The 13,626-nt window shown below is 40.4% G+C and overlaps 1 protein-coding gene across 2 annotated transcripts in view; it reads right to left on the bottom strand.

Moving 5' to 3' along the window:
* The window catches only part of FASN (fatty acid synthase), a 45,563-nt gene that overhangs the window by 19,867 nt on the left and 12,070 nt on the right, over positions 1-13,626 (bottom strand). For both annotated transcript variants that reach the window (XM_027471234.3, NM_001310798.1), the window contains 14 exon segments: positions 11,041-11,500; positions 10,500-10,687; positions 9,089-9,278; positions 7,835-7,929; positions 7,307-7,441; positions 6,810-7,013; positions 4,497-4,612; positions 3,861-4,036; positions 3,322-3,513; positions 2,964-3,044; positions 2,684-2,869; positions 2,190-2,369; positions 1,762-1,965; positions 123-433 (listed from right to left, as the gene is read on the bottom strand). In XM_027471234.3, coding sequence (XP_027327035.1) covers positions 123-433; positions 1,762-1,965; positions 2,190-2,369; positions 2,684-2,869; positions 2,964-3,044; positions 3,322-3,513; positions 3,861-4,036; positions 4,497-4,612; positions 6,810-7,013; positions 7,307-7,441; positions 7,835-7,929; positions 9,089-9,278; positions 10,500-10,687; positions 11,041-11,500 — 2,718 coding nt within the window.

The following is a 13,626-nucleotide window of genomic DNA, read 5'->3' as shown; positions in this document are numbered from 1 at the left end:
GAAAACCAAGCTGAAAAATGAATGATATACAGAATTGTAACTGGAATAATAGAAGTATGTGATCAGGTTACTGGGAGGCATGGAAACACAAGCTATGATTTCATCCCAGGCTTCCAGCTAACCTCCACTATCTTCATCCTGTGACTGGTCATGTTCTCCAGTGCCACATCCAGGCAAGCCTTCAACTCTGAAGAATCTAGCAAGCCATTGAGAAGAGGGTCATCCTGGAAGTGCATTTTCTCTTGAGTCACTATCTGTTCCAGCTCAGAATGTAGGTTTCCATTCAGTTCCAGATGGCAGATTTCAGCAAGGATATGCTGCAGGCCCTTCTGCATGGGTGAGGACCCTGCAGCAGCCCCTGCAGTTTCTAGGCCGTGGATGATTAATTTGACACCATGCACAGCTACTTTAGCCTGTAAGTTCTTGATCAGACCTATGGAGTAGAAGAAGAAATGAAAGGAGGAGTCAGATTTTCCAAACATTTTTCTTTTCCTCTTTCTGAAGAGAATGTCCCCTCCCTCATTTGCTATACCAGGTGATCACCACTGATCAAGTCATAGTCTTATATCATCAGCCTAGCCACAAAGACATAGTGCATTATTCTGTGCTTTCCCATAATTACAGATTATACAGTAGCTGCAGCCTCAAAACAAGTAAGGCTTGTGCCAAGACAATATAAACCACTGAGACTACCCAGGGTAAAGCTGCAACTCAAAGAGGGCAACTAACAGAAAATCTGTGACTGATAGAAGCTTTAGAGAGTTGACAAGGAAAGTTGTATTTTTCCACAACTACAAAAGTGAGTATAAGATTTTTGCTTTACAATTGAATGGAAAATTGCTGATTTTGACTGAGATCAGCAACAGCATTAACAAAAATAAATAAATAAATAAATAAATAAAATTCCACTACAAATAAAAACTTTGGCCACAGTATCTGGACAGGAGGATATACTGAAGAAAAAAAAAAAAAAGGAAATAAAATCTTTAAAACTTATTGCCAAATTAAAGGATGAGCATGAAGTTACTTTACCAACATAGAATATTAAAAATGACATCTCAAGGTATAGCAAAGACCTCAAAAAACAACCCACAAACCCAAAATAAAGAAAACATGCACTCAATTCCTCCCTGCCTCCTTTGACAGAGATACAAGAAGGCAAGGAGCTAGGCACAGATGATATCTCTCCATTCAGAGAGCATTAAACTAGGCTACTGGTTTCACAACAGTCTAAGCTGCTTTTATTCTATTCTTGTGGCAAATGTGAACTTTCTTTAGCATATCTCACTAAAACACCTTCTTGTGCCCACATATAAATGGGAGCAGGCATGTTACCTTCCCCATCTTGGCAGTTCACAGGAAAAACAAAACAAAGCAAGCTAAGAAAGCCAAAGACTTGATGAAGTAGGCTTTCTTATCAGTTTTTGAAGTAAGCAGACTGGATTTCTCCATGAAGAAGCTGATTTCTGCCTCTCTGCTTACAGGAAGGGTTGTGCTATTTGACACACTGCCCCTTAAAGAAGTGTAGATGCCCCCACCTGCTGGCTTTACTCCTACTTGCGTTCCTGAGTTACCTCAGGCAAAAGTAGTTTTTAAGCTTCTAACAAGTGTGTGGACATAGGACTCCTGCTGAAGTTTTGTACAGAGACCAACACTCAATTTCTTAAGTGCTCTAAGGATTGAAGTAGTATGAACAGTTTCTGTCAGCTCTGGCAAGCTGGAAGATTCCCCTAATGTGAAAACAAACCAACCCCGCTCTACCTTTACAGTGCTCCAGATAGGCATGAAGCTGGGCACTGGAAGACAAACAGTTACTCTCAATATAGGGAATAAAGCAGTATTTTTCCAGGGTGGGAGGGATTCGTTCCTGTTGTCGTCGTGGTGCCACAGAAGCATGAAGACCATTAATCTGAACACCTCCTGCTTTGAGGCTGTTAAGACAGTGGTCAACAACAACATCTAAAGCTGAAAGACAAGAAACAAACATAAGCTTGCATCAAACTCTATAAGCATTTTCTTCAAGGTGATCAGATGGACACTGAGTGCTATATCAGACCATTACAAAGGGAGCTGTAGAATAACTTGGAGAGTAAGAGGGCCCCTAAAGTCCATCCTACTTCTAAGAAAGTCAAACATTCATACACAGCACTCAAAGGAACTTGTAAAAGGCCGAAGACAAAAGACATTACCTTCTACATTGTCCTGGTACTGGCACACATGCTCAGGATGCAGCACTGGGTCAATATACACTGAGCGAATCCTGGTGGGTAAGCGTAGACTGCGCCCAGTCTCAGCTAAGACTATCATGTGTAGCAAGGTGTCAAGGAAGGTCACCCAGTTTCCATTCCACAGAACTTTCCCTGCACTTCCTGCAGAAGAAGAGAGAGTGGAAACCTCACTGTAATTGTCATTCAGCAAATGTGGGAAGTCGTTACATAACTACAAAGTCTGTTGCATGCACCCAGCTTCCCTTGTAAACTCCAGTAATCAGTTTTACATTGGACATAACAGCTTTCCCAGTGCCCTGTTAGAACACTTAGATGTTCTCTGTTACCACACTAAAAAGCATAATTACTCCACAAAGCATAGTCAAGTGGACCACTAATACAAATTGAACTAAAAGATAAAATATTCATCATTACAATAACCACATTAATCATTCTTCCATAGAAAGTAAATTCACCTTCACTGTTGCATTCCAGAACACCCTGGAAAGTTGGTCCATAATTATATCCACGAAGATGCAGCTCTTGGTAAACGTCTTCCTTCAAGAGGCCAGACTTTGAGCTTGTATCTAAGTGAGTCTGAAATGCAGCTAGCTGGTTACGAAAGTTCTTCAAAGCATCGTTTTCTAGGAGGTTAATCTTCCCTGATGGGCACAGTGGCAAGAATAAGAATCATCAGTGTTCATACATAATGGATTTGAGTAGGTCAGGGCATGCACACACACTTCATTCACTTACCACTCACAGCCAAATTCCCATTCCCTGACACTTCAAAGCAGTGGGAAGCAGGCATGATTCGAACTTCCAACTGCACTGATCCTGCAAGAAACATTGAGGAAGACAGGGCTGCAAGGTCAGTTACTGCCTCCATTCTCCAGCATCATTTCCAGACTCATTCCACACAACATGGAGTAAAGGTGACTGTATGTGTTACTTGACTGAACAATCAGTAATTTCATACAGACATGTTGCACTCCCAGTCTTACCTGCCCCTTCCCCCCCCCCCCCCCCGCCCCAAGTTCCTCTCACTTTCCCTTTGCATTTCTTTCCTTATGCTCCTTTAATTGTTGCAATTGTGACAGTACCACTCACTCACCCTTTTTGGGAAGGATAGTTGCCTGATGAATTGTAACGTCTTCAAACATAACAGCTGTTTGCTCCATGGCCATGCCAAGAGACCCTGCCAGAGATCGCCAAGCCAGCACAAGGTACCCAGTTGCTGGGTACAGGATTCTGCCATCAATGCAATGACCAACCAGGTAATGGTCAGGAGAGTCAGGACTCACGTCTGTGACAGAATAAAGAGCAGAATAAAAATTAAAAAAACTCACAAATAAAGAGATCTTTTGCCTTAAGTTTCTTTAAGAGGATGTAGTGTTTTTCCCAGCAATCCTGATTGGCAACATGCCAATCTTAAGACTGTCAGTCTGAATCAAGACAATTTCCTCCTCTGTTCATATTCTTTCACCCCATTTCAGAAGTAGATCCAGTCTCTTTGAAAACGAATAAATAAAAATATATGAAGCTACAAAAGATGACTTCAAGGATGCTGTGCTTTGAGTGTCCTTTTCCTAGTTTTATAAAAAAACGTAGAGATAAAGTAGGAAAACAAACAAAACCAACTGACAAACATACCAATATTGTAGACTGAAGCAGATGCAGAGCCTTTGGAACCTGATGGAAAGTCTTCAGCTTTTGGAACATCCCAGTCCTGGCTGTGGTCCCATTTGATATATGGAGAAATAAGGGGTGTTCCAACAGGGACAGGGTATTCCACAGATGGGAACATGTTGTTTCCAAGGACATTTATCCTAGGAAGACAAACAGGATCATGACTATTGGAGGGGAAAAAGAAAAAAGGAAAAAAAAAAAAATGACCGTAATTCTTAAAGGTCATATAGTAACTGTTCCTGGGCTCCACGTCTGAGACTTCTCCAGGAGTTCCATGAACATTTACTATAACCAAATTTTAATTCTAACAGTCTATGAGATGCAAAGTTTACTTTCTATGAGCCAGTTCCAGGCTCCTAGGCCTCAGGAAACGGATTCCTTCTCTTTGAAAAGCACCTCCCCAGCCCAAACAATCTCTAACCTGTGGAAATACTTCCTAAATGAGCATATAAAATACATAAAGCATAGGTGTAAATCCCATTTTTCCCAAGTTTGTTGAAAGAGTATTTCAATCACGGTGAAGACATGCATGCTAGAGAAGAGGCTTGAATTCTCTCCTAATTGATACCCCACTCACCCTTGATCCCTTAGTCTCCTTACCCAGTTAAATGAATCTTTCCAGCCTGTGTTAGGAAGAACTCCAAGTTATTCTTCTGGTCCTTCTTCATCAAAGGTAGAATAGTGCATGATGGTTTCAAACTTCTCCTCAAGATAGCCTGGTCAAGTAGAGTTCAGAAATCACTGGTGGAAGTTATTACTAACTTTTTTGCCTCTGATTTTCCCTCCCCTCCACACACCACAAAGACACTGTTTCGTCAAACTGCTTCTGCACCTGTGCCAGGTGCTAGAACGTGCATATTTAAACAGGCTAGAAGCAGCACAGCACAATACCCTTCCAGCCATCCAAGAAACTGCATGTCTTGTAAGGAAGAATAAATGTAATATTCATTAAATTCTGCCAAATCACACATCTCCCTTTCCCAGGCAAATTGACCTGTGAAATCAACAGCTACACTTCAAGAACTGCAGGATCACCCCCTTGAGCCTCCCACTTGTGCGCCACCCCACCTTAAGCTCTTGCTCCAAGGATCAGCCTTTTTCAGTCTGTAGCTTCCTACAGCATTTTCCAAACAACTGCTATTAAATCAAAAACCCAGCCTTGAACATCTGACCCAAATTTGATCTGTTCTTTAATTTGGTCTAAAGTCTTTAAATGGAAGAAGGAAGAAGGAAGAGAAAAACAACACTCTCAAACCCAGCTGATGAAATCATTAGTCACTTGCATTAGATTCCAAAATCGTAGTGATTTTAATATTAAGTATAAAATCTTTTTAGAGAAAAATACATGTCTAAATAGTTCTGCTCTGATTCTCCCTTCAAGTCACACTTTCAAAGCACAAATAAAACTAATACACATAAAAAATATATACTGGATTGGAACTCTGAAACACTGTACAACTATAAAACTTGATTCACAAATGGATCATCTTAAGATTTGTCTCATTTTGCATGCCATGGGGCAAATAAAAAGGACCAGCTCTTGAGACTTAAGGGACAAGCACAAGACCACAGCACTGATCTTGTGAGACAAGCACAACCTAGTGTACCTCATGTACTGCATTCTCTGATAAGGGGCTAAATCACAATGACCAGTTCTTATGGGATGGGAAAAAGGGAATAATATAGTGTTCTGAAATAGATGATAGAAGACATTTTGTGTATGCCTGGTATTATAGATATCCAAGTCTTTTTTTGGAAGCTGATGAAAACATTTGATGCCATACAAATTTGCATTTAATCACCTCATTAGCATCCTCTCAAATAATGTAGATATGCGAAGCAACGTTTTGCTTCAGTATAATGATACTCAAATTCCCTGGAAGGTAGGGGAACACAAAAGAGAGACTACACTTCAGGAATCCAAAGTCACATTCTGGCTTTTTACTTTGATCACACAGGACAAAGTTACCCGGCAGAGGCTGGGGGGGAAAACCTCCCCAAATCCCATTCATTAAAGATGGTTAATGCTTGGACATTCTATTTTTTATAAGTTCCATTTGAAGTGTTGTCTATTTTCAGCTCACATTGAGGGTGGGAAGAAAGGATAGGAGGAATGGACACCACATAATTCAAAACCCCACAAAATAATGGAGAATACCTAAAAGCATGCATCTTAATATTAGTATAAAGGTATTTTTGAGAGTAATAACTCAGATCTTACTTCTCTGAAAAATTAACATGATGTAGACATACTTAATATCTGTAAGAGATGCAACACTGCATATTATATTATTTTAGCCAGTCATGTTAGTGTGGAATTGTGTTTTCTTTTCTCCTTGAATTTCTACGGCTATGTAAGTTTGATTATCCAAGTCCGCAAATGAAGTGAGAGGGAACAGTATCAACTGAACTAGCTTTTAAAAACTGAAAAGGAGAATAAGGGAGAAAGAAACACCACTACCAACTACAACTTTCCAATACAAAAACATGAAACTACAGATGGCAATAACAGATTTTCCACAGAAAAGCCCTGTTAGTCCTGAATTTCTCCTCCCTGCCCTGCTTTATACACATGTGCCCTATTAGGTCCAAACAATTTTCTTACTCACTGCAGTTTGGAGAGCTACCTATCAGCTATCTGAAATGCAAGACAATGAATAAAGGCCACAACATGAACGCATGGCTAGGGAAGTTGTAGTATGTTGGGATATTTATTTATTTATTTAAGAAAATAAATAAATTCTTAAAACTGGGAGAGAATTGAAAGTACTCGAGTAAGATACTATTCTCAGAATGGGAAGGAAAAAATTAAAAAACAAAAAAGCAACATTCCCTAATCTTCAGACATTCAATTCCCTTCCTGCAGGAACATTTTGAGATATACTACCACATTGACACAATCAAATAAAATACCTGTAAAAGAGCATGTGGAGCAATCTCCACTACAACAGCATTCTCTGGAATATGCTTCAGGCCTTCATGGAACAGCACGGGACTCACTAGGTTGTTCACATAATACTCTGCAGAGGAATTCCTAGCCAGATCACTTTGCCACTGAGATTCAGGGATAGATGTACTGATCCACCGTGCTGAACGAGGTTTAGGGTGTGGAATGACCTGCAGACAGACAATGAAGAGGGACAGGAGGAAGAGTTACAGGTCATAGATGACAGCAAGACAGGCAAAAGCAAGCAGCCCTTGCCCCCTTTCTTGTGGGACATTTTCCTCATCTTGACTGCTGAGGTCACCATTCTGCTTAATGTGATAGGACTTCAAAACTTACAGATGTCTACACGCTCTTTAAGAGACTTTCCCTCTTAAAGGATAGAACCCTCTTAGCTTAACCTCACTGATGCTCAAATCCAGGTGCCCCACCACAACTCAAGCACACCATAATTCAGTAGCATTACCTTTCTCAAAGCACTTAGCAGCGCTGGTGCAATAGATGCCATATAATAGGAATGAAATGCAACTCCGGCACTGCGGACCTCCTTTGCGAACACACCATCCTTTTTCAGTTTGGCTACAAACTCATTCACAGAGTCCTGAGGAGAAAAGGATAAAAGAGAACTAAAACTAACAGTTCACAATATATTTGGGAAATGTTTGAAGCACTGTACTATCTCCATGCCCTTTATCACTTGCCACTTAAGGGGCGCCATATCAGTGATGAGATTATTGTCGTTCTCAGTATTATCATTCATCACTCATTATACCCATGGCTATAAGAGTATTCAGCATAAGAAATCTGTCATTACTAGCTTACACTTCCTCTCAGAGAGCTTTTGAGTGTTTGAACTCATAAAGAACACCATGTCCCCTCCCACTGGGAGGGGTGCTTTTCTTTTCAAGCAGCTTAGCTTCACATTTTCTTCAAACTAGAACTTCACAGGTTCCAGTCACAGATCTGGCATGCACCATGTTAATTCTTTCCTTACCAGAGGCCCTGAAATAGTGACAGTATCTTCAGAGTTGTGGCAGGCTGGTACCACATTTGGAGGGCAGCGCTGCTTACATTCCTCCCATGTCAGACCTGCAGGAGGAAGAGTTCAGGACAACATGTTTTGAGAAGTAAGCCTTGTGATGAAAGGCAATCCTCCCCATTAAGCATGCAATCACTGCACTTAATTCAGCATTTTACAAAACTGTAACGGATTCCTAGAAAGATCACAGACATCCCCACTCTGCCCAAAAGTGATTCTGCAAAATCAAAGGATGTTTATCTTATGGCTTTAACACTTTATTTGTCACTGTGATATTGAGCACATATTACATGGATACAAGTCACAGTAAAAGCTTGAACTCAAAATCAGATTATGAAAAACATTATATGCATCACTCTAAGCTAAATTCTGTGATAAGGTGTCACGTATTTAATATTAAGCAGAAAAAGAGCTCAATTAGGTAGATAGTACTTTATAGAATTGGTTAAAATAAGAAGCGTAGGTTTATAATATGAGACCCAGTCATCAAACTCATTGCATTAGACCTGCAACAGCTTTTCTCTGAAGTGTTTCACCACTTTTAATCAACCACTGTGTCTAGTCATATGAAACAGGAAAACAATCCTGCTATCAATAGTCATGTTATTTTTAAACATATAAATTAGCATGAAGCCACTGAAGACAAACTGCTGGGTTCAAAGCTCAAAACTTCACCCAGTTGTGAACAAAACTTATAATTGACAGAAACGCTGAGTAGTGCTGGACCGGGAAAAAGCTCCTTCCTGAGTACCAGCAGGCACAAGCATGTGCTAATGGCACTAAGTTCTGTGAGCCAACTGCCCATTACATACCAGCGACTTCATGTCTCATTCTTGCATACTTCAGAAATACTGCTTTTTGAAAAGAGTAAAGAGAAAAAACATTGTGCCTTATATTTTTCACTTCTCTTTTCAAGGTAATTACTGGGACTGTCATTTGTCACCTGTCAATAAATCTCTGTATTTCCACTTGGTTTTGGAATGATGACCAAAACTCTTATGTATTACAGGTCAGATATTACTACCATTGTATCAACTTCAATATTTATAACCTGTTCTTCATCAGAAGAAAAAAAGAGGCAACAGTAGCCAAACTTTTACAGAACTGATTGCTATCACAAACACATTTCAGAGCCCAGTTTTATGTTAATGCCATACAACAGAGATCAGATGCACTTTCCTCTACCACTTTTGCTAAGCATATACCTACCAACAGCAGCCATTCCTCCTGGGGGCAATTTGGCCTCTTTAACACATCGCCCTCGCCAATAAGCAGCAAGAATGGCTTCTTCATGACTTAAGGAATTATCTGCATAGCCACAAGCTACTTCTCCCACTGAGTGGCCCAAAATCCCATCAGGTTGCAGACCTGCAGCCTTCAGCATATCAATTTGGGCAATCTGCAAGGAAAGGCAGAATTAATGATTCCATACCAGAATAAGCAGGTGTAAGGACTCAAAGGCACACAAGAGTGCTGGGTGCATTTCAAGATTATTTTTTTGTACAGACTTTCTTCTTGCCCTTTTTTAAAAACACACACACACACACACACACAAATAACAGCAGCTTCAGCCTCATTTCAAAGCATGTCAAGAATCATCATGTCTCCAGTATTGTTTGTGCTTCTCCACTATGCAGCTTTACCCTAGGACGTTATCTCCAACAACAGGAGATTACCAAGAGCTTGACATGAGCCAGCAGTCTGTGCCTGCAGCCTAGAAGGCCAACTGTGCCATGAGCTGCATCAAAAGAGGCATAATCAGGAGGTGATTGTCCCCCTCTACTGTGCCCTCATGAGGCCTCACCTGGAATACTGCATCTTTGTGCATCAAGCACAAGAAAGATGCGGACCTGTTAAAGCGAGTCCAGAGAAGGGCTACAAAAATGATCAGAGGGCTGGAGCACCTCTCCTATGAAGAAAGGCTGAAAGAGCTGGGGATGTTCAGCCTGGAGAAGAGAAGGCTCCAGGGAGACCTTGTTGTGGCCTTTCAATACTTAAAGGAATCTTATAAAAAGGATGGAGAGGGACTCTTTACTCGGGTAGATAATGATAGGACAAGGAATGATATAATGATAGGAAGTTGTGGATGTCCTGTCTGTGGAGGTATTCAAGGCCAGGTTGGGTGTGGCCTTCGCCAACCTGATCTAGTGGGTGGCATCCCTGCCTATGGCAAGGGGGTTGGAACTAGATGATCTTTAAGATAGAATCATAGATTAGCTTGGGTTGGAAGCTAAGAGTGTCTGTATAAAGCAAGAGCCAAGACCAGCTTTCCAGATCACTTTAAAAGCTCTGCTTCTAGTTTTTTTTTAATACACAACAAACCCTGCTTTGACACTCTTCCAGAATTAAAGAGACTCCATTTAACATCATTTCGTTCTTTTTCAGAACAAATTTTAGAAGGCATTCTATAGAACTTTGTTTCTTGGCAGAAACGTTTACATAAAACTTCATATTTTCCTTAGTATCTTAGAGAAACTACCCCACATTACACGCACAGATACACACACAGAGAGATCAGTTTACATCAACATTCCTCCAAGCATCTTGCAAAGGGCTGGTCCCAAAACTACCCAAACTATCTACTGCAACTATCAACTGCAACTATCTAACTGCAACTAACCTGAACAGCAGCTACTCCAACAAATGCATTGACAGTCTCATCAAAAGTATTGTCATCTGCTTGCAGAAGCAGGTCTGAGACCTTCAGTCCTGTGTTCTTCAAAGCCTCATCTGAGCGCATTATAGACTGGCGAAACACATCCAATTTCATAAGACTCAGGCCCATACCTTTCCACTGGGTTCCCATGCCTGCAAGATAAGCAAGAAAACGTGCTTTTGTAATGCTCTATAATAGAAGTGCACATCATATGCTTGCTTTGGAAGTGAAAGAATCCTATCTAAGGACAAATCATTGCACATTCCTAACACCCTCTAAATTAGGCACTGCTTTTTTGTTCTCTGGACTTTGCTGTCAATAAAAGATAGCTAAATTGGAAGCATTAGATAAAACACAGAAAACATGATTCTCCTACACATACCATGGGTCTGCATGACAGTTCCTCATTCTGGAGAGCGGAAAAAACTTTAGTGTACAAGATCCAACTATTCAAGCTTCATTTCTACAGAAGAATGCAGAAGCCTGGACGCTGCTGTGGACCTACCTGAGCAGATGTACCAGAGTGGTCTACCAGACACCTGAACTTGCTGAACCTCTCCGATGTCACTCTCAGTGCCAACTAGGGTGTAGCCCCTGTAGGGCATGAGGGATACAGGAATTGCAGAGATATCAGTGAGCAGGCGTAAAAATGGACCGCATCCTCTCTGTTTTTTGCTCTCTTGAATTAGTGTTTCTACAGCTTCCTGTGTTCTGCCACAAACTTGAACCAGTCTTGGCAAGTTACAAGTCTCTGGAGGCTGATGTTTCTTCTCATTTGGCTTCAGAATGACATGAACGTTAGCACCTCCAAAGCCAAAAGAATTGATGCTGACTAAGCCACCTTTTGTTGGTGTGGGTTCACAAACCACTTTTAAGGAGCCATTAAGTAAAGCAGGAATATCTGGATTTGGGTCACTGAAATGAAGATTTGGGGCCCACAGCCCGTGTTCCAGAGAGAGAACGACCTGGAAGACAGAACATAGTATTATGTGCTCCATATTTTCTTTTTTTTTTTTAAACTATATTTTGTTTTATTTATTTTCATTACTATAAATGACCATGTAAGCATACACAAAAGCAGCTCCTGTTAGTTTTGTATAAAGGGACCCTTCACAGACTAACATTATCAATGTGGTAGAGGCAATACATACTTCACTTAGGCAAGTTTTAAGGCCATGTAGAAAGTAAGTGGTTAAGGTTAAGGGTGGTAGTTTTAAGTTTAGCTTCCAGACCCTTTCTAACTGTAAAGCCATGCAATCTTGCTGGAAAAGCAACCTAGCTACTAAAGATATCACATCTTTTTTCTCCTCTTTCAGCTATTCTTCCTTCATCACACTCCATCTTTCCCCATTCAGATGGCCATACATACTATTCTTTATTACAATAAATGCTCCCATTTCTGCCTTTACCACAAAAGAGACACACTGAACCACTGGTGAAAGGGTTTTCATGCTGCTTGCTATCCATTTGATGTCTTCTTCACCCAGAAAAGTAGCAGATGTATCAGAACTGGCAGAGCCAGCACAGAAAACAGCACAAGACTTACAATAAAAAGCAAGAACTACCTTTTTCAATAACAACACTACAAACAGTCCATAACACCAAGGCCATAATCATTTGTGACAAAAGTCCAGCAAACCAAACACCATAAGGTCAGTAGCAGATACTGCATGTCCTGTGTGTTTGGCAATTCCTTCATCACCACAAAATTGTCACATAAACAGATCGTGGTTGGGAAACAGTTCTTCCAAGCTGACCATCAGACATGGCAAACTATCCAGGAAAACAACCATAAACGTACAGTTTCGTCTCCAGTTAGCATGTTATAAAGCCACGGTGACAAAAGACTTTTCATGAACGCTATTCCTACACCTACAGTACTACCTACTTTGAACTTACTGTTGCTTTATAAAACATACATATTTGTCCTCTAAGCCTTCCATGGCTTCTACATAAGTTTGAGAATGCAGTACAATGCGTGTACAGCACAGCTAACAAGAAATTTGTCTTTTCAACTACTCAGCCTAATTGTTGCACAGCAAAGTGCAGATGAGTTCTCCCTACCTCACCAGAACTCAAGTAAAGTGGCCTTGGCAAACCCTAGTATTCTTTCTTATTCTTTTTTCCATAATAAACATTTTCTTTAAGTCTTAAGTCAGATACTTCCAAGATCTATTTTCATAACTGACATCTCACACGTAAAAGCATTTTATGGAATGCAAAAATAAAATGTTAACAGAAACTGCATGCTTCCTGAAACAGTTACTGTCTTAGAAAAGGATTGCCTCGGTGTAGTTTCTGGTTTGGCCTCAAGAATGCAAGATCTGTCATTCTTATTAAAATTCCAAATATTAAAATGTCAATTGCTGCCCAACTTTCAAAGAACCGAGAACAGAGACAGAACTTTCAACACCAAACCAGACATAGCTTCAGGTGCTCTCAAACATGCCAGATCTGGGAACAAGACCTAATACAACTTAATAGAAGCACAACAAAAAGACATTCTAACACGTGAAAGGTGCTATGGGCTCTTGCCTACAGCTGTAAATTCTGATACAAAGTTAAGTGAAAAAAGTGATGGAAAAGTGAGAAAATACGATGTCACAGAAGTCTTCAAAAAAGAAACTGTGGTCCCTATTTTTGCAGTTCTGCATTCTCTAAGAAACACAAACAGGGAAAGTTACCTCAAAGCTTTGATCCTCTCAGTTCAGTCCTCACGGAAGAACTGTACTAAGCAAATTGCTCATAACATACAACACATTAAGGATGGAGAGGTTCATTTTAATGAATCAAGTCATCATTCCTACTATTGAAAAAGGTGGCAGTCCAGGTGATAGAGGTTCTAAAAAAAGGTTAAACTTTCCTCTACAGAGAGACAGATATTGCAGTTTCCACTCTTTATTTGCAGACAAGGCTATTCACAGAAAGCTGTACATACTCAGATCATAATAATTATTTTAAAGAGCCTAAAATCATAGCAGTGATAGTATACTTGAATTCAGTTTGCATGTCTATAAGGCTGTCAGTAATAGGCTTACAACCAAGCATGAACCATAGCTAGCTCTTTGCTAAGCAGTTTAGCAGCCAGGGC

Source organism: Anas platyrhynchos, chromosome 19 (assembly GCF_047663525.1).
Source record: "Anas platyrhynchos isolate ZD024472 breed Pekin duck chromosome 19, IASCAAS_PekinDuck_T2T, whole genome shotgun sequence".
Classification (NCBI taxonomy): domain Eukaryota; kingdom Metazoa; phylum Chordata; class Aves; order Anseriformes; family Anatidae; genus Anas; species Anas platyrhynchos.
The sequence above is the reverse complement of the archived record's forward strand: the minus strand, read 5'-3'. Positions and strand labels throughout refer to the sequence as shown.